This window comes from Lacerta agilis, chromosome 7 (genome assembly GCF_009819535.1).
Source record: "Lacerta agilis isolate rLacAgi1 chromosome 7, rLacAgi1.pri, whole genome shotgun sequence".
Lineage (NCBI taxonomy): Eukaryota > Metazoa > Chordata > Lepidosauria > Squamata > Lacertidae > Lacerta > Lacerta agilis.
The window spans coordinates 84,575,836-84,602,904 of NC_046318.1; the positions used below are offsets into that span (position 1 = coordinate 84,575,836).

The 27,069-nt window shown below is 44.3% G+C and overlaps 1 protein-coding gene across 2 annotated transcripts; it reads left to right on the forward strand.

The window, feature by feature from the left end:
* The first annotated feature begins 553 nt into the window (after nt 1-553).
* LOC117050354 (CTTNBP2 N-terminal-like protein) lies at nt 554-26,801 on the forward strand. Of its 2 annotated transcripts, XM_033155964.1 has the most exons (5): nt 554-629; nt 9,877-9,984; nt 21,558-21,788; nt 23,451-23,558; nt 25,121-26,801. In XM_033155964.1, exons 2-5 carry the CDS (start codon nt 9,886-9,888, stop codon nt 26,561-26,563), a joined length of 1,881 nt encoding a protein of 626 aa, XP_033011855.1. In that variant the 5' UTR covers nt 554-629; nt 9,877-9,885; the 3' UTR covers nt 26,564-26,801. The 2 variants fall into 2 exon arrangements, with proteins under 2 accessions (XP_033011855.1, XP_033011857.1); XM_033155966.1 differs by lacking the exon at nt 23,451-23,558.
* Nucleotides 26,802-27,069: the final 268 nt, after the last annotated feature.

A 27,069-nucleotide genomic window follows, 5' to 3' on the forward strand; every position in this document is an offset into this window, starting at 1 on the left:
CTAAAGAGGCAAAGAGGATAGAAATGATGGGATTGTATATTAATAAATGGAAAAATAATAAAAATTATTTAATTAAAATAATAATAATAAAATAATCCCACAATTCTATGAAATATAGTCTTGCAGCCCTTTGTAGCCTGGAAAAATGTCATAAATTAATACGTTTTTGGGGAGAGGCAGAAGCTTAACTCCCCCCCAAGCTTCCCACCCTTGAAGTACCATCCCTCTTCACCGGAAGTGACGTCTCAACCGCGGCTTCCCTCCCCACCTCCGGCCTTCTTCCCGACCGGGCCGCGAACAAAAGGGATTTTCAAGCGCTCCCTGGCTCTGCCCTCCCTTCTCTCTTGCCCCGCCTCTGCGGCCTCTGATTGGCCAGGCGGCCCCTCCGCTCCGCCCCGCGCCCGCCCTCCTCCCCGCCCTCCAGCGAGCCGATTGGCCGAGCGCATCCGCCGGCCGGGGCTGCGGTTGGCGGCGGGGCGCGCCAATCCCGGTTCCGCCTGAGGAGGCTTGGAGGGATGGCGAGTGGGGCCGAGCGGGGACACACCGGCGGCGGCGGCGGCTGAGGCGGCGGAGAGGAGGGCGGCCCGGTCCGAGGCGGCGGGCGTCGAGCTGAGGGGGCCGCCGGAGAGGTGAGCGGCGAGGAGCGGGGCGTCGCCTTCGCCGCCCGCGTGAGGGGGAGGCGCGCCCGTAGCTGCCGGGCGAGGTGGGAGAGGAGGGGGTCCCGCCATTGTCCCGGCCGAGAGGGGTCGAGGAGGAGGAGGAGGAGGAAGGAGCCCGGAGCTCGAGGCGGCCGCTCCGGCTGTGAGGGGATTTAAGGCGAGCCGTTGGCGGCGGCCGGGGGGCGGGGTTGGGTCGTGGGGCGAGCGGTTACTCGGGCGACGGAGGCAGCAGCCTGAGGGAATGAGCTCAATCTCAGGGTCGCGGGTTCAGATTCTCTCCCCCCCCCCTGCATCGCGGGGGGTTGGGCTAGAAATCAGTGCTGGCCAAACTCCGCCCTCCAGCTGTTTTGGGACTACAATTCCTATCATCCCTGACCACTGGTCCCGTTAGCTAGGGAATGATGGGAATTGTAGTACCAAAACAGCTGGAGGGCCAAGTTTGGTCATCGCTGGGTTACATGAAGCTCAGCTCTGCGGTTCTAGGATGGACTGTGCGGTGAGGATGGGCTGGAGAAGGCAGAAGTGGCGGGGACCTCCAAGGGTCATCCAGCCCACCTCCTCTTCTTCTTCTTCTTTGGTGATCGATCCCTGGTGGCCGAGTAAGATTGCTTTCTGTAAACACGGTTTGAACAATGAGTCCGTAAGTGGCCGTGGAGGCCAATTCTGGATCCACACGGCCTTCCACAGTGGGGATATAGGTTTCCGGGCGGGCGTTGATCATGGTGTGGATTTGCCAAGTGTGCCTTCCTCAGCGTCCAAAAAAAAACCCAATGTGCTGCACCAACAACCCCTCTGCAGCGCCAAAAATCCAACTCAATGGTGTAACGTTGGGAAATGTTGATCACTTTCCCTACCTGAGCAGTTACAGGTGGGTAGCTGTGTTGGTCTGCCATAGTCGAAACAAAATAGAAAATTCTTTCCAGTAGCACCTTAGAGACCAACTGAGTTTGTTCTTGGTATGAGCTTTCGTGTGCATGCACACTTCTTCAGATACACTGATACACTGTTTCAGTGTATCTGAAGAAGTGTGCATGCACACGAAAGCTCATACCAAGAACAAACTCAGTTGGTCTCTAAGGTCCTACCTGAGCAGTTATCTTTCCACAAGGGCCGACATTGATGCCGAAATCCAGCATCGCCGGAGCTCTGCGAGTTTGGCTTTCTCCCGATTGAAGTGCAGAGTGTTTGAGGACATTCACAGGGAAACCAAAATGCTTGTTTACGAAGCTATTGTACTACCAACCTTACTGTATGCTTGTGAAACATGGACCACTTAAAAATGCCATCTCCAACTCCTCCTGTGGAGCAGGAGTGGTGGCTAAATTTAGCCACTGGCAGATGTCAGGTGGGGGGAGGGATTGGTGGTTTTTTTCTTGTTTCTGTGTTTGCATCATGTCCCACGATATTCAGATGAAGGGTGGTATACCAGTTTAATAAATAAAAATGGCTGTCCACGCTGGTGGCGCTGTGGGTTAAACCACAGACAGAGCCTAGGGCTTGTTGATCAGAAGGTCGGCGGTTTGAATCCCCGCGACAGGGTGAGCTCCCGTTGCTCAGTCCCTGCTCCTGCCAACCTAGCAGTTTGAAAGCACGTCAAAGTGCAAGTAGATAAATAGGTACCACTCCAGCGGGAAGGTAAATGGCGTTTCTGTATGCTGCTCTGGTTTGCCAGAAGCGGCTTAGTCATGCTGGCCACATGACCTGGAAGCTGTACGCCAGCTCCCTCGGCCAATAAAGTGAGATGAGCGCCGCAACCCCAGAGTTGTCCGCGACTGGACCTAATGGTCAGGGGTCCCTTTACCTTTACCTTTAATGGTTGTCCAACAGCTGCTTAAACGTCCCATGAAGGAGAGGGCTGGGAGGAAGGAGGGCAGTGTTTAGGCTCCAGGAGCTCGGTGTGTCCTGGATGGAGCTTTAGGATGGCTTTTATTTTTATTTTATTTATTTATTTATTTAAAAACAGAAGCAACCCCCACAAATACATTTCAAAGGCCATGGCTAGCAGGACCAGTGGCCAAGGATATTGGGAGTTGCAGTCCAGTAACATCTGGGGACCCAAGGTTGGGAAAGGCTACTCTAGGGTATTGGGGAGTTAGTGGTGGAGTAGTGGTTAGAGTGTTACTAGGACCTGGGAGAGACCTGGGTTCAAATCCCAGAACTGGGCCATGAAACTTTCACTGGATGACTTCGGGCCATTCCCTGCATCCCGGCTTAACCCATTTCACAGGGGCATTGGTGGGAATTAATGAAGGAGTGGGGGAAGAGAAGTAAACACATGCCTCCTTGGGGGGGGGGGAGGAACGTAGGCTATCAATGCAATGTGTCATCTTTTGGGTGCCAATCCAAGACCTCTTTCTGCTTCCAGGCATTTGATGTTATCTATTGCATTTTAGAAGTGTAGTGCTTAGAGCAGTGGTTCAGATTATTCTACGCCTGAGCAAGTTTTTAAAGCATGTCTGGAATGGGAGAAAGTATATTTAGGTTGTCATAGGTGATAAATTGAGACGTTGGTATCATAGCAATGAAGGGAGCAGTGAATGGTGAAAAGTGCTGGTGCTGTGATTGTGGGTTAATTTTGGCCCCAAAGGTGGGGTCTTTGGGTGGGAGCAGTGGGTCAAATCAACTTGGTGATCATAGTATTATTTAAAGCAGGGTATCCCGAACTTGGGTCTCCAACTGTTTTTGGACTACAATTCCTATCATTGTCCTGCTAGCTAGGGATGATGGGAGTTGTAGTCCACCAACAGCAGGAGACCCAAGTCTGGGAAACACTGATTTAGAGGACTGATGATATATGAAGTGTGTTGTACATACTTTGTGAAGTGGCTAGGTATGGAATGTTTTAGATCTGCTTGAGAGCAAACTTGTATGGGCCTATGGCCGTAAATAAAAATTCTATTCTATTCTTGAGAGCAATTTGAAGAGGGAAAAACAAGGGAGTACTTACCGGTATTTTTTAATGGGTACCATGATAGTGTTAGACAGGACTTCTTTTCATCAAAGCAAATTGAACCTTGGAAAAACAAGTGGCTAAATATAATTTGGGCAATATTTAAACTGACTATTTTGGGCTTCTGAACCTTATGCACTACACGTAAAATGTCCTTCATGACTCGGTGAGGGATGCTGTCAAGTTGCTTTGTTCTGATGTGCTCTCAGTTAATATTACAGTATACTGTTCTTAACTTGTCACCTGCATTGTGTGACATGCAAACAGTAACACACTGTTGCAAAATGTCAAAACCATATTAATGCTCTGTGTTTACATGATAAATATGTGTGCCTGATATGCTAATAGCTAAGGAAAGGGAGTTTCTTACGAATATTAGATATCAAACATGAAAATAATATTTTAGTGGGTAGCATAAAGGATTTATTCCTGTTCATTTTTTAAAGAATACCTAAGTAATGACAGTACTATTTCTAGCAATTAAAAATTGTTTCCCAGTCATTTCAGATTAAGTCTTAAGTTATGATCAGTTTTCTCAAGACTTGCTCTTGCTGTAACTAACTTTGCTTTGCAAATATCTCTGCTTCTTTGGAAGTTAGTAGGAAGTTTTTGTTGTTGCAGCTATACTGAATTTCCGTGTTTGCTGAAGGCGTGCTTAGCGGTTATAGTAGCACTGACAACGTAGGTCAGCAGTTGCTATAATGTTTACTCTGTGGTTATTGGAGGCATCTGGTCTTGGAAGACTTATAGACAAGGAATGAAGCAAACACACCAAATGTAAAGAAAATTAGCTGTTGGTTCTAGCTTTTCCATGAATTAAGATGTTAATGTAACATCCTGCAATATTTCTAATGCTTACTACTTGAAGTAAATTCATTTGGGTTGCCAGGAAACAAGGATCAGGATTCTGATTTTAAAACCTGTATTTCAGGGCTAGCCAATGGGGTGTCCTTTAGATGTTTCGAGCTACAACTGTCACTATCCATGCAGCATGGCCTGTACATCAGTAGGGCAAACTGTTGGCCACCCTTGATGTAATTCATATACAGGACTACGAACAAACAGTCGTATGTATTTCCCTTTGAGTATAAAAATACTGATATGGTCTTGTAAACCTCTTTGATAGCCATTATGCAATATTTATATACCGTACTTTTTTTGCATAGGACAGTTGTGTCACACATGCACATATGGCTATTGTGCTTCTAATCTTTATCACAGAAAAGTAATTCTAGAAATGTTACATTAACTTGGTCACATGTTGCACTGCACAAATGCCAGTGACTTCAAAGGAGGGAATGGAGAGGAACCAGATGTCTAATATGGCCACCCTAAACTTTTAAGGCAGCAAAAAGTGATCTGGATTATACTAGGAATTATCATTCCTAAAATCCCATAATGCAGGAGGTAGTGTCCCTCTAGATAAGCATGCAAGCTCTTCATTTCTATATGTGTTTTCCAGCTTTCTTGCTCTTTTGCTGCTGTCTCCAGCTGGTTTGCCTCACACTGACTGAGATGGGAATTTCTAAAAGGAATATTGTCTGCCTCTTCTAGAAACATGGTTGTGTCAAACTGATTTTTTTTGTTAACAGTCCTGACTGAGAACACCAAGATGTAAAGGAGGATTGAGGTGTGGAGGAGAATGAGAAGGAAACAGTTGTTCATGCTCTGTAGTAAATGGAAGCTACTGATGAGTTGCATTACATGAAGGGAAGTTCTTCTTGCAAAGGAAGTTGCTTCCATTTCTAGCCTGAACCTATTCCATGGTGTTTTAGGAAGCTGGAAGATGACGGAAATGAGGGTTTCTACCCAATCAGCAAATTTCAGTTTTGGACAGCGAGCAAGTAGGTTTTCCTTCCTCCACCATCATTGGAGATGAGAGGCAAACTTTACACGCTTAAGTGGAGCTCATGGCAGTCTTCTGAAGGATGACAAATAGCCACGTACATCTCTCTGCTCCTGAAGTTCAGGCGGTCCATTCCTGATCCAGTTGTGGGTTTTATACTGTTGGGATGTGAACCATTCCACATTTCTATTTTTTATTATTAGGGTTAGGATAATGGGATGGGGACAGCTGAACAAGTATTTCTCCACTGCTGGTAAAAGCTCCATGTGACTCATCACAACAGCTCCTTTGCAAGTTCATAGAGTGTGATCAATGATGGGGGCTGAAAGTTGTTGAGAGACTAGTTTGTATCTCAAAATAAAGTTTTAACAGTTCCTGGATTAGGTAGATAGATAACCAGTTAGAATAAACTGAATATGACATGACATGAACTAAAAAACAAATCCAAAATTATTCATTCTTCTTACGTCATTGGCAGACAGACAGTGGCAATAATAAGTACCTCAAAGACCAGCTCTCCCCATATGAACTGCCTCAGACCCTGCAGCCACCACCTGAGTCCCTTTTACACGTGCCTCCTCCACTACTGTAAGGAAGGCACCAGATGAGCCTCCCTGGAGAGACCATTCCACAAACAGGGAGCCACTGCAGAAAAGTTTAAAGATGGTGCATATTTGCTCCAAAGTGTGTGGACTGTGGAGGTTTAAGCTTAAATATAGCTTGATGAGAGTAACTTTTTTAAAATTCAAAAGTATATAGCTAAATTTACAAAGCACTGCACATATACTGTAGATGCTGGTACGGTATGTTTGCATGCATACCCCAAGAAAGTAATACATTCCACATTACGTGAACATAGCAGCATAATCTCATCTGGCACTTCAGAGAGTTTTTTGTAGTGCTGAAAATTCCACTGTTACTTGGATACGATGAATCTAAAAGAGGTTGTGCACAGAGAAGCCTTGTTTCAATAACAGGTATGTGTTATCAAAGAGTTTAGAAAGACAGGAAATATCTCCAATAATTGCAGGAAAGTGCTGCCTCTGTTTGCTGCAGTTTGTTCCAAGGAAATAGTACCAGGCATCTGAGGCAAAGCCTTTAAACTTAGAACTTCTGGAAAATCTGTACTATTCTACAAACTGCTACATCGGGTTGGTCTTTCAGAAGCGTTGTGAAGTTTTCCCCACTGGTCTATTTGTGAACATAATGATCATTCAGAAATGCCATTCTTCTTGGATTATTATGTTGTAGTCATGGTTTAGCCCGTTTTGTTTAGGCTTAACACAAAGAAGGCTATTGAGATAGTTCACATTTTGCCAACAAATGACATGGAAGCTGTTATCTTGACATAATAACTGTGCTGCTTCACTGTATGTGCATTTCTTGATGAAATTTTGAGATCTGAGGGTGGCACAGAGCAGCTAGTCATGAGATGACAAAAGAAATTGTGTGGTCTGTGTATTGGCAAGTAATATCCCCCCCCCAACCCTCCGGGCCACCTTCAGGTTTTGTAACAGTGCAAATAATAAACTGATTCAAAGACAGTATAAAACCAGATTAGACAATCTATGAACCCAAAATGCAGCTGTTAGACTAAAAATAGTTGCATAGAAGAACTCATAAGCACAAGAAGCAGCTTTAACTTACAACATAAATGTCAGCCATTCCCAAGTTGAAAATGTCTGACTTACTTTCGCTTTGTGTTTTAAAATTAGTGGAATACGTAGGCATCAAGTTACCGCTTGTAGGAAAAATATTTTGGACTTTCGCTACTAACTGTTTTCCACTGATCTCTCTACATTTCTGTAGCGGTACTATTTCTTTTAAAGGTCATATCCTCTTGTAAAAACCGTATATGGGCTCATCAAGCTCAAGATTATAAACTCAGGACAAAGGTGTACTTTCAGTCTGCAGCAGTACAGCTGTTAGGAATTGTTTGTTTTTAAGTAAATTATGGTCTAGCCTCTGACTCCATCATAGTTTGCTTTATGTAGCAGTGACCTTGCTGAAGCGCCAGTTAAAGTTGCCAGGATGTTATAGTAACAGCGTAGATGTGTGCTTCAGGGAAGGTTTTCAGAAAGGGGGAAAATGTGGCTGTTACTTCAAGAAAATTGTGCCACCTCCTTTGTTGTGTCGACCCCAATTTGGATGTCTGGTCTTGTAGGAAATCATGAAAGGAGGCATTTATGAGTTTTCCAAACTGTTTAAACTATCCCCTGACAGTCGACTTGTTTATCTGCAGCACTGAGTTTATGTCGTATGATGATCGTTGTAACGAACACTTGCACTGGATTTTAAATAGCTGCAATACCATAGGGTTGTATCCGGCTAAGTCGTACTCAGGAGGAATTAATTAAACGAAGTTGGTCTAGTTGGTTTCAGTGGGTCTACTTTGAATAGGGATAGTATTGGACACAACCCATAAAAGGAGGCATAGTTGTGCTTTCATTTGGAGAAATGAGATCAGCCGTGTCTTTTCTCTGTTCTACCGAATAACTTGGATGTTTTATCCTGAATGGGAGTAATCCAATTAAATGCTGTGGGATTTCAGTAGAACTCTTAATTTCTCACGACATGTTCAGCAGCACATTCATATATTTTCCATCAGAAACTGGAAAATTGTCATGCCTTAAACCAAAGTTTTCCAATCTTTTTGAGTCCATGGCTCCATTCTTTTTGCGGCACCCCTGTGGGGTTCAGGAGCCCAGTTATGTCACCCCTTGCTTGCAGAATTGGCAGTCCCTCACCCTTTTTTGAACACCCTTGTGGAGTGTTCCCTTAGCCTTCTCCCCTCTCCTTGGGAGCCCTATGGGCAGGTACAGAGGCTTGACAGCCATCTGTCAGGAATGCTTTGATGGTGTTTCCTGCTTGGCAGGGGGTTGGACTGGATGGCCCTTGTGGTCTCTTCCCACTCTAGGATTCTATGATTCTACAGCTGCCGCCCCTGGTCTCTGAGCTGCCCCCTACCCCTAAGAGAGGTACCTCCTCGCACTGCCCCACAGGGGCCTGGGAAACCCCCCCTGGCCAGCCCCAGAGGCACCATTCAGCTGTGGAGCTTGTAGCCAGGGCTGCTGCAACGAACAGCTGTACAAGCTTTTGGGAGGCAGAGATGGAAGAGGGCATCAGAGGGAGGGAGGGAAAGAGGGACAGAGGCCAGTGTTGCCCACAATGCCCCTGACCATCATTCTAGGCACCCCAGGGTGCCACAGCACTCTGGTTGAAAACCAGTGCCTTAAACAAATCTTGAGTGAATCATTGGCTACGTATACACTACCAGCTTAAAATGCAGCGAGGTCATTTTTTTCTGCTGCGTTTGAAACTGCATTTGCATGTTATACATATCAGTATGGTTGGATGTGTTTCCAAGTTGCCCTGGAGAAGGGTTGAAGACGTCTTCAAATGGCTTACATTTTCAAATCTGCTCAAAGCTGTTTTAGAGTAAAATGCATCATAATGCAGTATTTCCCAAGAAACTACAGGATAGATGTAGATTGAGGCTAATATGATGTATGCATGACTTCACAAACCAGCAGTAGGAGCACTCTGGATGCAGAGTAAACTGAAGCATGAATGCAGTCTTTGTTTAGATCTATGTGGATAATACAAAAAGCTTGCAAAGTGGTGGCCGAGGTGGAACATTTTGTATGCAATTGTCTCTTAAGCACAAACGATCATTTTAGAAAAAGTGTCATGTAGATAATAAAGTCAATGTGCATACTCACCGTAATACATGTATAATATAAAATAGTACTTGATGAAATAAGCTGAGTTGGACTCAAAATATGTAAGAAATGTTGCTTTCAAGTGATTTGCAGTGTAGTGTCTTCTAATATCTGGGGCTTCACATTTATAAGGTAGGATAATTTATAGTGATTCCAGTATGAGCAAGTAATACAACTTTGTCAGAAAACATCTTCAGAAAGTAATCCGTGCAATATGTAGTTCTGTCATGCTACTCTATGCAAGCCAATTGTATCACGTAGTGATTATCTTTCAAACATCCATTTTAAGATTTCAAATTTTAGGAATACATTATTGTTGTCAACAGGATAGTTAGCTATCTAGTCTAAATATCTAATTATACAGCTAGTCCACTGTGTGTGTGTGTGTGTGTATACATATATATATATAAACACTCATATTAATTATCCTGGTTAAAGTGGTTGTTTCGTGGTGACTAATGCTGCTTTATTAGCACTTGCACTGTTCCCAGGCCATCTGGGTATGCATCTGTTAGTGAGCCCAAGGGAAAAGGTGAATGATTGTTCATATGCAAGTAGCTATGGTGGCCATAAAGAAAGGAGTGGTGAGCGTTTGGTAATGGAGCTTCTCATTTGGAAATCTCAGACTTGCATGTCATATGTACCTTATTGCTTGCTGGCTGTTCAAAAACAATATCTAATTAAACTTTCTCTTTCCAGGTGTTCAAGATGAATCTGGAAAAACTCAGCAAACCTGAACTACTGACTCTGTTTAGCATTCTTGAAGGGGAACTAGAAGCAAGAGATCTTGTCATAGAAGCCTTAAAGGTAAGCTACAGATTACTAGGAGGGTTGAAGTGCAACCTTGCTGCTGCAGATACCGTCGTGTGTGTGTGTGTGTGTCAGAGGTGATAGCAGGTGCAGACAATTCTATGGTTAAACACCTTGATTATTTCAAATTTTTAAATCAGAGTTGTTCTCCTTTCACCATAGCAAAACTTGAACTTCTTGTTCTAACTGTCATGTTTCAGCATGTCTCTGTAAAGAGATGATCTGGTGAACAGCTCTTGTAGTCTCAGCAGGCAGGAGTAGCAACACAGATTCTTCCTCCGGATTTCTAACTAGCTTCATTGGTTTCTGTCAGTTCTTTTATAAGGCCTCCTCTGCAGTGCAGGTTATCCTACTTAGCTTGTGCAATGTTAAAGTCTGTTGCTTATGGACATATTGAAATACTTTGGTGTTCACCCCCCCCCTTTGCATTTTCTGTAGGTGGGGGTGATGAAATCAAGGCTTGCTTAGGAAATGTGTGTGTTTAATTACTTCAAAAATGAAAAGCAATGATGCAAACAGCTTCTTGCTCTCTTGACCCTATCCATCCTGGCTAGTGAAAGCCAAGTGCGGGAACATGTCTCTATGTGATGGAATGATCCATGCCGTTCTTAAACAAGCAGTAGTGTGTCCACTTGCAGTTTACGAAAACTACCACCCAGTCATGTATACCTGTTTCTTGGACACTGTGGTAGGGAGTATGATGGGTAAGTAGTTTCAGGAGTTCCTGCAGGATGTGGACTATTCAGGTCCATTTCAATCTGGATTCAAGTGTGGTTTGGGGACAGAATTGGCCTTCGTTGCCCTGGTGGAGTGGGATGGAGAAATGTGTGTCTGGTCCTGCTTCTCAGTCTGTCTGCTGCATTGACAGACTGGAGTGTGTCCTGGAGTGTGGGGTGGGTGCTGGGGTCACAGTTTTACAGTGTTTCCAATCCATCTGCAGGGCTGTGTCCGGAGAATAGCATGTGGAGGCTGTATCTCAGTCCCATAGTCCCTGTGCTGTGGTGAGCCATAGGTTATAACCCTGTTGCAAGTGCTGGTTAGCATCTATATGAAGCTGTTTGGAGCAGTCATTAGGAATGTTGAGGCAAATCGTCTTCAGTATGCTGAATGCAACGCAGCTCTATTTCTCCATAACATCTGAGTCAGGAAAAGCTGAGTATAGTCTGGAACATTGTTTGGATCTAGTTGTGGAATGGATGAGGGCTAATAAACTGAGCTTGAACCCTGGGAAGACACAGTTAGTAAGCGGTTGTGCCTCAGAAATTCACAGTTTCTCTGTTCTTAATGGCATTGTTCTTCCTCTGAAAGAATACGTTTGTAGTTTGGCAACTCTCCTGCCTCCATCTTTGTCACTTGAGGCTCGGATACATTTGGTATGTGGACTACAGCTGTTCTTGGACAGGGATAGCCTTGGTGCAGTGATTCGTGCTTTAGTGATTTGTTAAGGATACTGGGAATTGTAGCTTTGTGAGGCATAATCTACAGTTCCCAGGACTCTTTGGGGGAAGCCATGGACAGTGTTCTCGAAGCGACTAGCATGAGTTTGGCCAAACTGCGGGAGGCAGTGAAAGATAGGCGTGCCTGGCGTGCTCTGGTCCATGGGGTCACGAAGAGTCGGACACGACTGAACAACAACAACAGCAACAGCAACAAATGTGCTTCAAATGTACGGCATGGATCTGATATTTGGTCTGAATATGCCTGTTAGATAAAACCATCTTAGACCCATGTCCTCTAAAAGCAAAGACCTGTAGTGGTATTAATGTGATGAATGGTACCCAAAGACCTGCAAACTTCATTTCATTGGGTAAGAAATATACCATGTTTGATTGGGGGAAAGTTCTTTTAAAGAGCTGTGCCTCCTGTATACCTGAGAGGTTGCCCCTTTTTATTTCTGTGAGAAAAAGTATTATTGGATGTTAACTTACCACATTAAGTGGACATGTGCAAAGACAGCTATAGCTCTGGTGTATTTGCTTTGCTGATTTTTATCAGACAACTTAGAGCTTTTCCTCTGAAGTCTTGTTTTAAAGGTGTGCCTGTACCCTGAGGTAGACATGTGGTACACATGTGACAAGTAGATATTACCAGGTGTTGATTTTAAGATTTTCTGAGTGCAGTGTCTGGAGTTCTGGATAGCTACTAGAAGTGTGACCAAGACACAAAATGTCTGAATTGTATCCTAAGCTACAAAATAAGAAATGTGGTTACTTTCCATAGTCTCTCTTTCTGAGTGTATATATTGGTAATTAATAATTATTCCCTTTGCAGCTGACTATTTCTTGCAGTGAATTTTATCCCTCTGTTTCTGGACTAATTTCATTTGGAGGGAAATAAGCATAATCTTGCACGTCCTAAGAATATCGACCACAATACGTTGTATGAATAGAGCTGTGTGTCAGGAAGACTTATCCAGGCAAGGCCAGAAACACTAATGATGGCAAAAAATGCCTTAGTGCCTAAAATTTATATGTGTGACAAACTCTCAAACAGGCCTTTCTTTTGATTGAGGATACTACATATAGCCAGCCATGGCCCTAGGTTAGTCAGGAGGTTACTATAGTTATTCCCTAAACCACACCTACCTGCCCCATATCAGATATCTGAGGTCAGCTTTGGGGCAGATAAAGACATGGCTGCAGAAACTGAACACCTTGTACGCCAGCTGATATGCAGGGAGTTTTGTTGTCCCCTCCTGGAAGGACCAACCCTCTGTCAATCAGCTGACAGGAGATGGTCCTTCCCACCTGCCAAGGTTGGCTCACTCAAGTGGGGTAACAAAATAGAAAATTCTTTCCAGTAGCACCTTAGAGACCAACTGAGTTTGTTCTTGGTATGAGCTTTCGTGTGCATGCACACTTCTTCAGATACACCAAGTGGGGTAGATAAAGATCTGGCCCACTGAGCCAAAAATGTTATCCCCTGATTTGAATCATTGAATGGCTTTCAAGTGGGATTAGACAAATTAATGTAGGATAAGGGTATCAATGGCTGTGAGATAATACTTTATTCGGCTATAAGCCCACAAGGTAAAACAAATCAGTAAATAAAACAGCATTTTACATTCTAAAATATCAACTAAAATATTTCATCGCATAATCTCCTTCACATTACTTACAATCTCTAGATGTACCGTATTATGGCCTTAAAGATAAAGATGGCGCATAGCGTTTACTAGATTTTTAATAGTTATGCAGCATTCCATGAAGTCTTTTATATGAAAGAACTGAAATCAGGAATCTAGCAACCTGTAATGTTCTATAAGAGTCAATGTCCAGCTATCAATGGCTACTAACCCTGATGGCTCTGACAGGCATCCCCAAATTTGGCCCTCCAGCTGTTTTGGGACTACAACTCCCACCATTCCTAGCTAATAGGACCAGTGGTCAGGGATGATGGGAATTGTAGTCCCAAAACATCTGGAGGGCCGAGTTTGGGGGTGCCTGGGCTATGATCTTCACTATCTGAAGTAGCATGCTTTTGAAGGCAGCTGCTGGTAACCACAGGAGGGAGAGAGTGCTCTTGAAATCACACTTCCCATAGGCATTTGGTTGGTCCCTGTGAGAACAGGATGCTGGACTAGATGAGCCACTGGCTTGAACTAGCAGGCTCTTCTTGTGGTTTTACTTCTAGTTGCAGATAACCATGGTGTATATCTAAAAGTCCCTGTGAAATAACATTTGAACAAGGGGAATTTCCCACCCACTTTATAGGTGGAGCCTTCAGCACACCCCGAAAAATGTCTGCTGAGGGTGTTATTCTTATTAAATTGCTGGTGCATCTTTACAGACTAAATAATTGTGATTCAAACAGTTTAGAATTATGGACAGAGCATTTTGTGCCAGCTTATGTTTATGGCTATGCATCAGTGTCATGTAAGAACAAAAGGGTTTGCCCACCTGCACTAACTTGCGTATGCCACAGAACAACTTGAGCTGTAAAGCAGGGCAAGTGGCTTTCTCAAGTGCACAAATGCTGCAGTAGTTTGAGTAATTGCTTTGCTGGATTGAAGCTCATTTGGGGGGAAAGCTGCTAGGTCTTACTTCATCTTTGTGATTGAACTTCTGCATCATTGCACATTTCTTTCCACATGAATTTAATTAGTGTTTCTCTGAATAATGAAAGGTTTACAAATAAATGAACTGTCTCTTGCAAGACATGCAAGTTGCCTGTATTTGAAAGCTGCAAGGATATGGGGTGGGGCGATAATTAAAATAGTACACACAAGGATAACTGAGGTTTTTACTGATTGTACAGGAAAGAGGGAAATTGAAGGGTGTAACACTAGACTTTCAACCTTGAGTAGCAATCTTAATTGTGTAACAGGAAGACCGTCTGCTTTGAGGGGGTTTATGAGGAAAGGAGGGATATAAATGTGTTAAACAGGATCATAGAAAGCTGGGCTGGGTGTTGCCCTGGACTGGATTCCCACATGCCCCTCTCAATCTGCTCTGGCAGATTGGGGGGATCCCAGAACAGATTTGGAAGATGAGAGGAAGAACAGATTTTGGAAGAGGAGAGGAAGAGGAAGCTCCGTTGTGCAAGAAGAAATCCTTATGCTAATGCAGGGGTCAGCAACCACTGTCCCTCAGACCATGTGGTGGGCCAGACTAAATAACCCAGAGATGCATTTTAAATAAAAGGACACATTCAACTCAGGTAAAAACACACTGATTCCTGGACAGTCCACAGGCCGGATTGAGAAGGCGATTGGGCCACATCCGGCCCATGGGCCTTAGGTTGCCTACCCCTGCTCTAAAGTATGTGGATTGTGAAGGTTTAAGCTTGGGGCAGTGGGTTGCAGGAGAAGATGAATTGTACAGTAATGGCTTAGAATTTGTCTTGTGAATCAAACGTTCAGAGAAGGCCTGTAGTACAACTTGGAAAATCTCCGTATGAAGTATTTAAAAAATATACTGGGTTCATGGTGATCTAAAGGCACTGGGTGCAAATTTTCATTCTGTAGACATGGAAAAAGTGTAGACAAAGTATCTTGCTAGTTGTTTAATATAAAGTTGATAGATCAGGCTTTGTCCACTGGACTGAGATTGTGGTGTGATTAGCCAAATAAACGTTGTGTGCTGTGTTTTATTTTAATTCTGTACACTGGTAACTTTTTAAAGCCTTATTATACAGAGCATCACTGGGATCTAGAGCTTCTGTGGACTAGAGATAAGAGGTTCAGTCTTTTTTATCATGTTTCTGGCTGATAGATTACTTTCTTGCCTTAGTCTGTTCTCATTTTCTTCCTACCCCCTGTTTATGACCTCAGCCTGTATTTATTTTCAAACATCTGTCTCTAGGGGGGAAACTAGGAATAAGGAAGTTCAAGATTGCATGGTGAGCTATTTAAAGAAGATGCCATTTTCTGTTTTCTAGAAGAGGCCCTTCTATATAAATGAAAGCCACTTGAGAATTGTGTGGCTTAATACTACAGTGAAGCCAGGAGTTTAAGTAGCTTGCTTGTTTGATGTTAAAATGGGAAAATAAATGTGGATTGTAGAGCTCTATTTCTTTGCTTCAAAAATGCTAATTGTGGGATGTATTGCAGGTCAGGAGGAATCAGTTGGTTAAGCCCTCTGTAAAGAAAGAACCAAGAAATTTCCTGCTTGGCAGCGGGTTGGACTGGATGGCCCTTGTGGCCTCTTCCAACTCTATGATTCTATGAAATACAAAAGAAAAAGGAAAATCGGGTGCTAAGCATTTCTCCCACAGCTGTGCAAAAATCCTGAACACTTTCTGTTTCTTCCTTTCAAAGTATATCTTGCTTCATGTATTGAGCGCCTCTTAATTCCATACTGACCAAAGGCCTGTACTCAGTGGCCCTGTCTATACTCTTTCCTATTCCTCTGCTCATTACTCCAGCTGCCATGTGCCCACAGCCTTCATCAGTGTGGTGTAGTGGTTAGAATACTGAACCTAGGACCTGGGTAACCCGGGTTCAAATCCCCACTGAGCCATGAAGCTTTGAGAGTGATCCCCTGCTGAATTTGCCCGTTTGCCCTCTGATGAAGAAATGACCAGTCCATAATTTTAATGGGCGTCAATCTCTGATTTTTTCTCTTCTGGGTTGATTGATGTCCATTAAAATTATGGATTTCTTCATCAGGGCAAATTTAGCAGGGGATCAAATACTTTCCCCCCCTCACTGTAAGTCTATACTGTATTTGTGTCTTTGACTTTTGAAATTGCTTGCAGGACTTATAAGAAAACACAGCTACCGTATCTTGAAAATATATTTGGGGGACACACACCATATCCAAAATGCTTACAAGCTGGAAATTCTAATAATTTCTTCAAAATCTCAGCCAATATGTATTTAGGATGTATTACATTTCTACCCCACCTTTAGACCATCATGGAATCCAGGCTGTTGGCTTCATGGGCCTTCAGACCAGATCCTACCCAGATGTTCAGAAAGTTGATGCAAGTTTTAATCTGCTTTTGTCTATTTTTTCAACTTTTTGAAAGTCTTAAATTATTGTTGTTAGTTTTCTAAGTGATAATTTTATCTTTGTTGTAAATCACTTGGTAAAAAACCTCAGTCTAGTGGTGTATACATTTTATGACAATAAACAAATATCTTGGGGCATCCCCAAACCATTTCTGCCCAACAGTGGCTCATTCTGTGAAGCAGCTCCTGAAACAATATGTTACAGATTGTCGAAAGGACATAATTGCCTTCTATAATACAAATGGTTAGCTTGCTAGTTTTGACAGCTGTATGTTGTTTAACAGACTCAGCAGAGCTATTGCTTTATAGGGCTACTGTTTAAAATTAAAGTCTTTATTGATGCTGAAAGGGCCACTGTACTTAATTTGGTATGGCTTAACCATGTGTTTGTGTTCATAAAGATCCCCAGATGTCTCGTGCGTGTGCAAGCACAGCGCAGCTCCGTTGTTAGTCTTGCAGGAGACAAGATTGCTCTGTCAAGAACGGCTACATTTTTTTAACCACATGAACCCCAAGGTGCTTTGTGAACAATAAACATTAGGAATAGTTTTGCTTAAAGGAGCCGCTCTTGCTATTTGGTGGTAGAAAAAAAACGTTTCATCCCTGCTTCAGTTCAACTCTAATACTCTTCACATGTATCTGGATATGCAGCCTCTTCTGGGGTTGTAGTAGTTCTCAGAAGTGCCCTGTTTTTTTTTAAAGATAATGTGTCTCAAGATTACTGACATTTCAGAAGTGGGTCTGAAACCATTTGGGGAATTTTCTTTGCAGGAGGTCTTTGCTAACTCCCATCTAGAAAGATGAAAGATTAATTTACATTCTCAAGAGGCCTTGATGACCAGGTTGTTAAACATTTACCATTCAATTTTGAGAACTGTTGTGCCTTCTTACCTGAAAGCAAGTAAATGACTCCCTTGTTGGAGTCACCGAGTCATTCAGAAATCTACCTGTAATTTTGTTGTTGTTACCTTGGTGTACTTTCAATTTCAAACCCTATATATATTTCAGTATTTTTGTTTACTGTTCTTTTTCCTATTTCCTTTTTGATGTTTACAGTAATCCTAAACAGCTGGAAAAACGCGACTATTTCCAAATGTTTTCGTTTCCCTGCCATAAATGCTGTTTGTGAATTCTTTTTCTAATGCAAATAACCTCTGTACTTGATCAGGTTTTTAGCAATCTGCTCATCAGGGGGAGAGCCCCTGTACAGTAAGTACACCATGAGAAATATGGGTGGGGGGGGGAGAGATCTTGGGCATTCACAATGGCTGTGTCCATGGCTGCCTTTAAAGCATCTACCTTGTGTAAGTGACTAGAGGTTTTGAACGGAATACAGTCTCTGGCTTTTCTGGATACCAGAATCTTACCTTTGGAGAGCCGTTCTTTTCTGAATAGCTTTGCCCCTACTCATTAGGTTTACTGTAGTCAAAACTTAATCAGGTCAGGCTTATTTGAAATGACATTATAAGCTGCATTGGGAGTATGCAAACCATCCCGGTTTGGCGCTCCTCTTAAGCTAGTTAAGAACAGATTTTGAAGAGACAAATAGTAACACGAGAGAATTACTTTGCCGCTTTTGTATAAATTAATCTCGGATTCTACGTAGGATTACTCTTCTGCGTGCTTCAGTCCTCACAATGAGGAATATGTGGTAGATCAGCAGTCTCGCTACCCAGACTGGCATTACATTTACATTTACAGTCGTGAAGTGAAGCGGCACTGCTCTTTCATTTAGTATTTGTGTGGACTGAGATTAGGCTAGCACCATTCCACTTCTTAAATTTCCTGGGGTGTTTTTCCTCTCCAGTTGTAGAAGCGATTCATGAAATGCCTTGCTGTTCTCTGCTCAGTAGTTCTAAATGGGTATCAGTGTTCTCATCCCAGAGTGGGACAGTGGTGGTGTCTGTGGTTCAGAGCATGTGATTCAGTCGGTAAACTGGGACTTGTTTTGTGTGCGGAGAGCTTTTATGTGCCTTGAACATGGAAGGAGACTCTGGGATGGATTTCCCAGAACAGTCAGGAGAGCAAAAATTTTCCATTAGCCTTGATATGGAGGGCTGCTTCACTGTTTCGTTTTAGCACATTCTTGACAGATCCACATTGTGTATCCACTACAGCTAAAATGCCAGAAGTGGAACTGTGTATACCAGTAAATGTACGAAGCAGCCTTGAGCCGGAACATACAATGCCAGTGGAGTGATATCGTTGAGCAAAGTAACGTAAAAGATAACCCCCCAAGTCCATAATTGTTTTGCATATGGAGTTGAGAGAGCTGACCTGTCAGATATTCCTTGCCAAGTCAATAAACCTTTATGCAAGTGGCAGTCTTTTGTTGTGCCATCAGATAGCAGGAGCAGAACATAAAAAGCTGCCTTATACCAAGTTAGACCACTGATCCGTCCAGCCTAGTAATGTCTGCTCTGACTGGTAGTGCTCTCCGGGGTTTCAAGTGGGTGTCAAAGTCACCTCCCAGCCTCTCTCCAAAAAGTTTCAGCCTACCTCACCCCCAGTTATGCCAGCCATGTGGCTTAACTTTTCCTGCAGACTAGCTCCAGGATCTCTAAAATGAGAGGCAGGGTTCAGGAGCAATTTAAAAAGGAAATGCACAAAAATGTCACACAGAAGTCAGGACTGCCATCAGCTCTGTTTGAATTCCTGTATGGAGGAGTGGTCCATTCTATGTGAGCTAGCATAGTAGTATGATGAGTTTGTAGGCAGTATATTTGTAATTACCATAAAATGAAGACTTGAGTTCACAAACCCAACTACCCTGCTTCCTACTGTCTACCCCTGCCGGTTGTGTGTGTTTGGGAGAAATTAGGGGAGAAGAGTAGGAATGAGAGAGAAATGGAAATAGGAGCAGAAATTGCTGTTCATTTATTTGTCCCATATCTAGAAGGGAAATCAATCCAGTGAATAAGATTCCTTGTTGTTGCGTTCAGTCCACAGGCAATACGTAGTTGACCATGGCCCTACCCTTCATTTGCATTGCATTCCCTTTGCATTGATATGACCTGGGTAGAAAACTGTGATGACGGTGTAATTTGCACAATTACTGTATATTCTGGCGTATAAGACTACTTTTTAATCCAGGAAAATCTTCTCAAAAGTTGGGGGTCGTCTTATACGCTGGGTGGAGAATCTGTGGTCAAGTATATCTCAAACTCTATATTTTAACTGGAAAAGTTGGGGGTCGTCTTATACGCCGGAAAATACGGTACTTAATGTGAATTATGGAAGTTTCAGAATTCACCACAGTGGACAGTGAGACAAATAATGTCATTTTTGGTGGAAGACGCATTGTAGTGGAATGGAAACAGTGCTGCAAGTGGCAAATGCAGGGCAGAACGAAAAGTGATGCCTTCTTACATCGTGAGAGGAGATACCACCTAAATAATAGTAATAATAATAATAAATTTATTATTTATATCCTGCCCATCTGGCTGGGTTTCCCAGCCACCCTTGTTTGTAAAATTGCTGAACCCCACTGCTTGGAGAAATTTAATTCCTTTCAAATGCCCAGATCTAAAGCAAATCCTGGACTCTTTTGTGACCCATTATTAAGTCCGCTTTACTGCATTGTAGTTTATAAATAGATCCATGTGTGCATTTGTAATCTGTTAGCCCAGGGCTGGCAACAATGGAAGAGGAAGCAGGCTGTCCAGCCAGCAACAGCCCGGCCTTGATGTGTTCATCAGTCATCGTAAGCTAGCACAAAGGGGTCATAGGGATGTGTGTGACCCTTGGTTCTTCGGTTGAAAGGGTTCCTTTGTGTTGATCTTGGGAATTTCTTTTTTGGCAGTAATTAAAACAACCACAGACCTCTGCATTTGGAAGCTGGGCTTCCTTTTCCTGCAAATGATTTCCTGCTGGGAAAAGTGATGGTGTAAATTGATAGCTGCGGTTAATGATGGTGCAAATCATGGCTGGAGGGAAGGATACTTATCAGGTTTCTGCTCTCCTTTGTGGCTTGTAATAAGGTATTAATTTCAGTATCACACATAGCATTGTGTTCTGAGGCATGAGCCCTTGTGCAATGTGGTTTGTCAGATGGACCTAGACACAGTGCTTTAAAAAAAAGGGGGGGGGGAGTTTAATGCCAGCACCAAAGGAACTCTGAAGCCTTATTTTCAACAGTTGTGCTTCTCCCCAACTCTTCCTTATCTGTTGTATCAGGGCTCCATGACAGGGAGGAGGAATAGCAGGCCTTGTCTGACTGCAGGCATGCCTCCCAGCCATTCTTTGGCAGCAAGCCCTACTGACCGGGGCCCTGATCCTGCCTCTGCACAAAAGGGGAAAGCTCAGAGGGGTGGCAGTCCCTGTTGGTCCTTTACAGCTTCCCTCCACTCTTTGGACCCATTCAGTCTATCCCAGGGGTCAGCAAACTTTCTCAGCAGGGGGCCGGTCCACTGTCCCTCAGACCTTGTGGGGGTCCGGACTATATTTTGAAGGGGGGGGGGAGAACGAATTCCTATGCTCCACAAATAACCCAGAGATGCATTTTAAATAAAAGCACACATTCTACTCATGTAAAAACACGCTGATTCCCGGACTGTCCGCGGGCCGGATTTAGAAGGCAGTTGGGCCAGATCCGGCCCCCAGGCCTTAGTTTACCTACCCATGGTTTATCCTAATAGAAGGAACCACCTACTTTTAAAAATATGTTGTTGTTAAAAGCGATAACTACCAGGGCTGCCAACTTGAATAAAATATTGGGCGGGGCAGGTGATCCCCGCACCACATAACCACATGATGCAGTGCACACACACCATTTGAATAATAATGTCCATTAACTGGGGGGGGGGGACTCAAATATTTTGGGGGGCAAAGACCCCCCGGCCCCTAGGAGTTGGCTCCTGTGAGAACTACAATAAGCATTGGGATGTTGTCATAAGTGACACTCTTTTGGGGGGGTTAAAGTCCCCCCCCCCATGGTTTGTCAGGGCCTCTAAAATGTCTCCTTTGTCCCCCATTTGTGCATCTCAGCACAAATGCTGGTTTTTTACTCTGACCAGCCTTTCATAACTCCTGTTTCCATGAAGATTTTATCTTGAGGGTTCTCTTTTTCCTTTTCTTTGGTAGCTAACAGCGTGAAAAACTTGATACTGTGTTTCAGGCCCAGCGCAGAGATGCTTTCATTGAAGAGCGCTATGGAAAATACAACATTAGTGACCCGCTGATGGCTCTTCAGAGGGATTTTGAGGCACTGAAGGAAGAGAATCATGGCGATAAGCAGCCCGTTTGTGCCAATCCCTTGTCCATCCTGAAGGTTGTGATGAAACACTGCAAGAATATGCAGGAAAAAATGTTGTCCCAACTCGCAGCTGCAGAGAGCAGGCATCGAAAGGTGGGTTTCATGAGGTGGGAGGGAGGGAAGGGGGGGAAAAAAGAAAGAAAGGTGGGTTTTGAGCCCTTCCCACTTCGAAGCAAGACAGTAAAACTGCTGCTGCTTCGCATTTGATACTACATAACAGGTTCACATTACATATTGGACCACTTTTAGAAGAAGAAGAGTTTGGATTTGATATCCCACTTTATCACTACCTGAAGGAGTCTCAAAGCGGCTCACATTCTCCTTTCCCTTCCTCCCCCACAACAAACACTCCGTGAGGTGAGTGGGGCTGAGAGACTTTAGAGAAGTGTGACTAGCCCAAGGTCACCCAGCAGCTGCATGTGGAGGAGCGGAGACACGAACCCGGTTCCCCAGATTACGAGTTGCCTATGTTCAGTAAACTGATGTTGCATGGCTAACATTCTCTATATCAGACAAGTCCAACAGGTAAATCGTGATCTACCAGTAGATCACTGGACGTCTGTGGTAGATCACTGGTAGATCACTCGCTCCCCTCCAAGAAGCTCAACAACTTTGGCTCCCCTAAAAAAAGCTCAACATTTTTGCCTTGCACCCCCAAAAAGCGGGGCTTTCCTCCTCTGTCAGACAAGCTCAACATCTTTGACCTGAAGCCCTAAAAATGGGCCTTCCTCCTTCCTAAAAGAAGCTCAGCAACTTTGATCTGAACCCCCCAAAACAGGGCTTTCCTCCCTAAAAAGCTCAACAACTTTGACCAGAATCCCCCAAAAGGGGGTAGATCACTGCCAGTTTTTAACTCTGTGAGTAGATCACAGTCTCTTGGGAGTTGGCCACCCCTGCATATGATGCCTCTAACTAGCACTCTTCAGATAATAAAACACAAATGTGGTGTGATTTTTATTCTTGATGCTGCTATTTGGAACCATAAGGAACTTCTCAGAATTGATTAAAGATGATCTAGCCTGCGGGCCAAAGGCTCCCTCAGCCACACTGACTTGGTTCATAGCAGGGAAACAAACTGACCGACTCTAGCGGTCAAAGCTCTTTCATGCACCATGATTCTCTTGGAATGGGCTGGCAACAATCTCCAGCTCCCAGCTGTTACCAAATGCTGCTCAAAGCAGGTTTTGAAGCACTTGAGGTAGATTTGTGTGAAGTGCTACAAGATTCCTCCTTTTCTCTCCCTGGCTTTGTGCTGCTAGTGACTGAAACAGTTGTCTCTCTAAATTAATAGAAAACAAAACTATATTTGTACAAATTTCATTTTTGACCCAGTCAGCACCCTGAAGACTCTCATTCTTCTGAGCGTCTGTTTTTGTCCATCTGTTTAGGTTTTCTTCTGCTGGGCTCAAATTCATGTAACAACTGATTCAGGTTTTCCGAATTGTTCAGCAAATTATTTCAACAAAGTGTCGCTATGTGTGTGTCTGTTGCTGTTCTTTCTGCATGTTTTTGTCATTTCTTTCACAAGCCAAAAGAGGACAAACCTTGAAAATTGCTGAAAATGGACGGGGGTGGGTTGATAGTGTAGTTCCTCAGAACCCTTACACGTCCGTAAAGGTCAGGGGTTCTGCAGGCCTTCATTAGAGCTTTCATTTTTGCTTTCGGCAGAAAGGGACATGGCCTGCACATCTGGATACACTTGTAATTACTACTGTCTTTCAAGGTGATGGATGGTGTTCTTTTCTCTTTTGAAAGGTAATCTTGGATCTTGAGGAAGAGAGACAGAGGCACGCCCAAGATACTGCTGAAGGGGATGATGTCACGTACATGCTGGAAAAGGAGAGAGAGCGGCTCACCCAGCAGGTATGCCCTCTCACTCCTTACTCAGCGTTCAGGGAGGAGGGATTAACTGCTGTTTAACACAGAGGACATGCCTTGCGTGGGTGAGGAGACCGGCAGCTAGCACCAGTATTTCTGTTTCCGAGAGCTGACTCTCCCCCTGCAAGCATGGAAGGAGACTTATTAGATGGAGAGTTTTTGCTCCGTTGCAGAGGCCAGTCAGTTTTTTTTTTTTTACAAAGATTTTATTGGTTTTCCACATAATAAACAACAATACAATAATACAAATACAACATCGACAAATACAACAATCAAAACAGAATAAAAAAGAAACAAATACAAACCTGGACTGGAATACCAACATTCCTTTACTACTTAAACAAAATCTTGTTTCATATCTACTTGGGTGACTTCCCCCGTTTTCTCTCCTTTGCTTCCAATTCTAATTTACTTTAATAACTTCTCATCTCAAAAATTTAAATCTATCACCATCAAAATATCTAAATATAACTTAATATTTATTTTTACTTCATAATACAACCTATTACTTCTTAACTCAAATTTTTACATCTTATTTTACTTAAACTGCTGCTGATAAACAATTCACATATCTCTTCACTAGTTCAAAATCTTAAATTCTTAACACACTGACTTCAGGGTACCATGGTGAGCCATCCTAATTATATTTTAAATATTTTCACCCTATCCCTCTTCTAACCATTTTCCTTCGCCATCTCGGGATCACCCACCAGACATCTCTCCACCTCCCTCCAACATCATTGTCCAGAATGTCCTCTTTTTCTTTATTACCAAAGGCCAAGATGCAGTCCATAAACATCCTTGCAAGGAACTCCAGGGAACACAAATCATCACCTGAGGCCAGTCAGTTTTGGTCTTTGTAGGAACACATAAAGAAGCAAAGAGATGTCACAACATTTGAGGATAAAAGGAAATGCAGCTTATGAAATTTGATACACCCTGTGGCTCTGCAGTGTGCATTTTAGTGGTAGTGAAAATATGATTGTCTTCTCTCCCCTCTTCTGTTTGCACATGGGAAGAAACGGGGGTCAATCGAGTTTCCCCCAGTGTCAGTGGCAGTCAAGATCAGGACCACAGTGGGAGAAAAGTTTAAAAGCCCACCCCTGGTCCCATTCTGGACCAGAGGCCCAATGCCTACCATTTGCATGGAGGGGAGAGGATTCTCTCCCCCCCCCCCATTTCAAATTGCAGTCACACAGTGGGGACAGGTTTGGCTTCACTCCTGCCCACTGCAAATAGCAGGTCTCTTACACTGTTAACCCAAGGGAATGTGGCCCTCAGTTTGCAGGAAGTTCCCACATTATGTACTCAACAGTGACCTACATTATGTACTCAACAATTATGTATGTAGTCCATAATCTTGCGTTGATTTGAACACCTGTCAGCCTGGGAGTACAGAATTTTCACGAACCTTTCTTTTTCTGGCACTCATTCTCCCCTCGTTAACTGACACAACTGACTTTGAGGATCTTTCTGTTTGTGGGGAGTGTTTGAGAAGCCAAACATGGTCGCCTCCTTCCCCTAAGCGTCTTTCTCTTCCCTTCTAGCTGGAATTTGAGAAGTCCCAGGTGAAGAAGTTTGAAAGGGAGCAGAAGAAGCTCTCGAGTCAGCTGGAGGAGGAGCACGCCCATCACAAGCAGCTCTCCTCCATGCTGGTGCTGGAGTGCAAGAAAGCCGCTGCCAAGGCTGCGGAGGAGGGGCAGAAGCTGGGGGAGCTCAGCGGGAAGCTGGAGAAGGAGAGGAGCAAAGTCAGCCAGCTGGAGGAGGAGCTGGCAGCCAAGAAGAAGAGGGGCTTGCAGATGGAGGCCCAGGTCGAGAAGCAGCTTTCCGAGTTTGACATTGAACGGGAGCAGCTGAGAGCCAAGCTGAACCGGGAAGAGAACCGCACCAAGGTCCTGAAGGAAGAAGTGGAGCATCTGAAGCAGACCCTCAAGGAGCTGGAGGCTTCCTGCAAAGCGGAGAACCCTCCACCAAGTGTCTCCAAGGTGTCCATTGCGACAGTCACAGGAGACCCAAGTCGGTCCGTCGCTTGCCAGACAGAAAGCCCCTTGGAGGAGAGCCAGGGAAGCACCATCAAACTGGCACGTGCCCTGTCGCCTGTCACTGCCACCGCCCCCCACCCTTACGCCAAGGCAAATGGGCACTGCGAGGCTGATGCACAAGCAAGCGTGGAGCCAGCCCAGCCCAGCATGGAGAATCTGCAGAAGAGCAAGCCTGCTGGGTCCACTTCTGAGGGTCCCACCGAAAACAGCAGCTCCCCGGTGAGGACAGAGTCCCTTTCCCCATCCATCCCGCCACTGCCTTCCAGTGGGATCTCCTTATCTCCAAGCAACACTGCCTCTTCCTCGCTGACATCCTCCCCGTGCTCCTCCCCAGTGATGACTAAGCGCGTGGTTGGAGCCTCGGCCAGCAGCCCCAGTTATCAGTCTTCTTACCAGGTGGGGATCAACCAGCGCTTCCACGCTGCTCGCCACAAATTCCAGTCCCAAGCTGATCAGGACCACCCGCCGAGTGGTCTCCAAAGCCCTCCGTCCAGGGACCTGTCGCCCACCCTCGTGGACAACTCTGCCGCCAAGCAGCTTGCCCGCAACACCGTCACTCAGGTTCTCTCCAGGTTCACCAGCCAGCAGGGTCCTATCAAGCCCGTCTCGCCTAACAGCTCCCCCTTTGGCACAGACTACCGAACCCTGGCCAGTGCCATGAGCCCCAAAAGTGAGTCTAGCCCAGGCAAAGTCTCCAGCCCGCTGAGCCCACTGTCGCCTGGCATTAAGTCGCCAACCATACCCAGAGCAGAAAGAGGGAACCCTCCGCCGATTCCTCCAAAGAAACCTGGGCTGGCTCCTTCTCCAGCCACCCACGCTCCACCGACGAAGACCTCCTCTCAGGCACCTTCTCTGGGTTCCCCTGCGGACTTGGCAAGCAGCTGCTCGATCAATGCCGTGGTGGCCAATGGGAAAGAAATTGAGATCTTACTGCCAGCCAACAGCTAGTCTCCAGAAAGAGCTGCATTCCGAGCGTTTGCAATTCCTAGAGCTGAAACAATGTCTTAGCCACTCCATGTTATTTATTATTTGGGTAGTAACAAAAATCTGTTTGTATAACACATTTAGTGTACTTTTCCTTTTATTTTATAGCGTGTAGAAAATAGCACGACTTGTGTACAGACCTTTCTTAAACGCTAGAGCCTCAAGGTCTCTCATAGCAGCAGGCACATCAAACAGAGAGAGACAGAGAGATGCGGTAAATTCCTGATGCTGGGAGCTGACCAGCGGACTATGACGACGAAACACTCATTTTAAAATTATGCAGAAAAAAAACAACAACACTCCATGCAAACTTCCATTCCAGACAGACATTTTCTAAGAAGTGCCTGAGCTTAAGCCTGCAGATATGAATGTGATTCTCTGCAAATCCCAGAAGGGATTGTCCAAGTACAGAAAGCAGTTTCCTCTCTGAATCATGAATGTTGAAATCAACACTGTTCTTAATCCTTTCC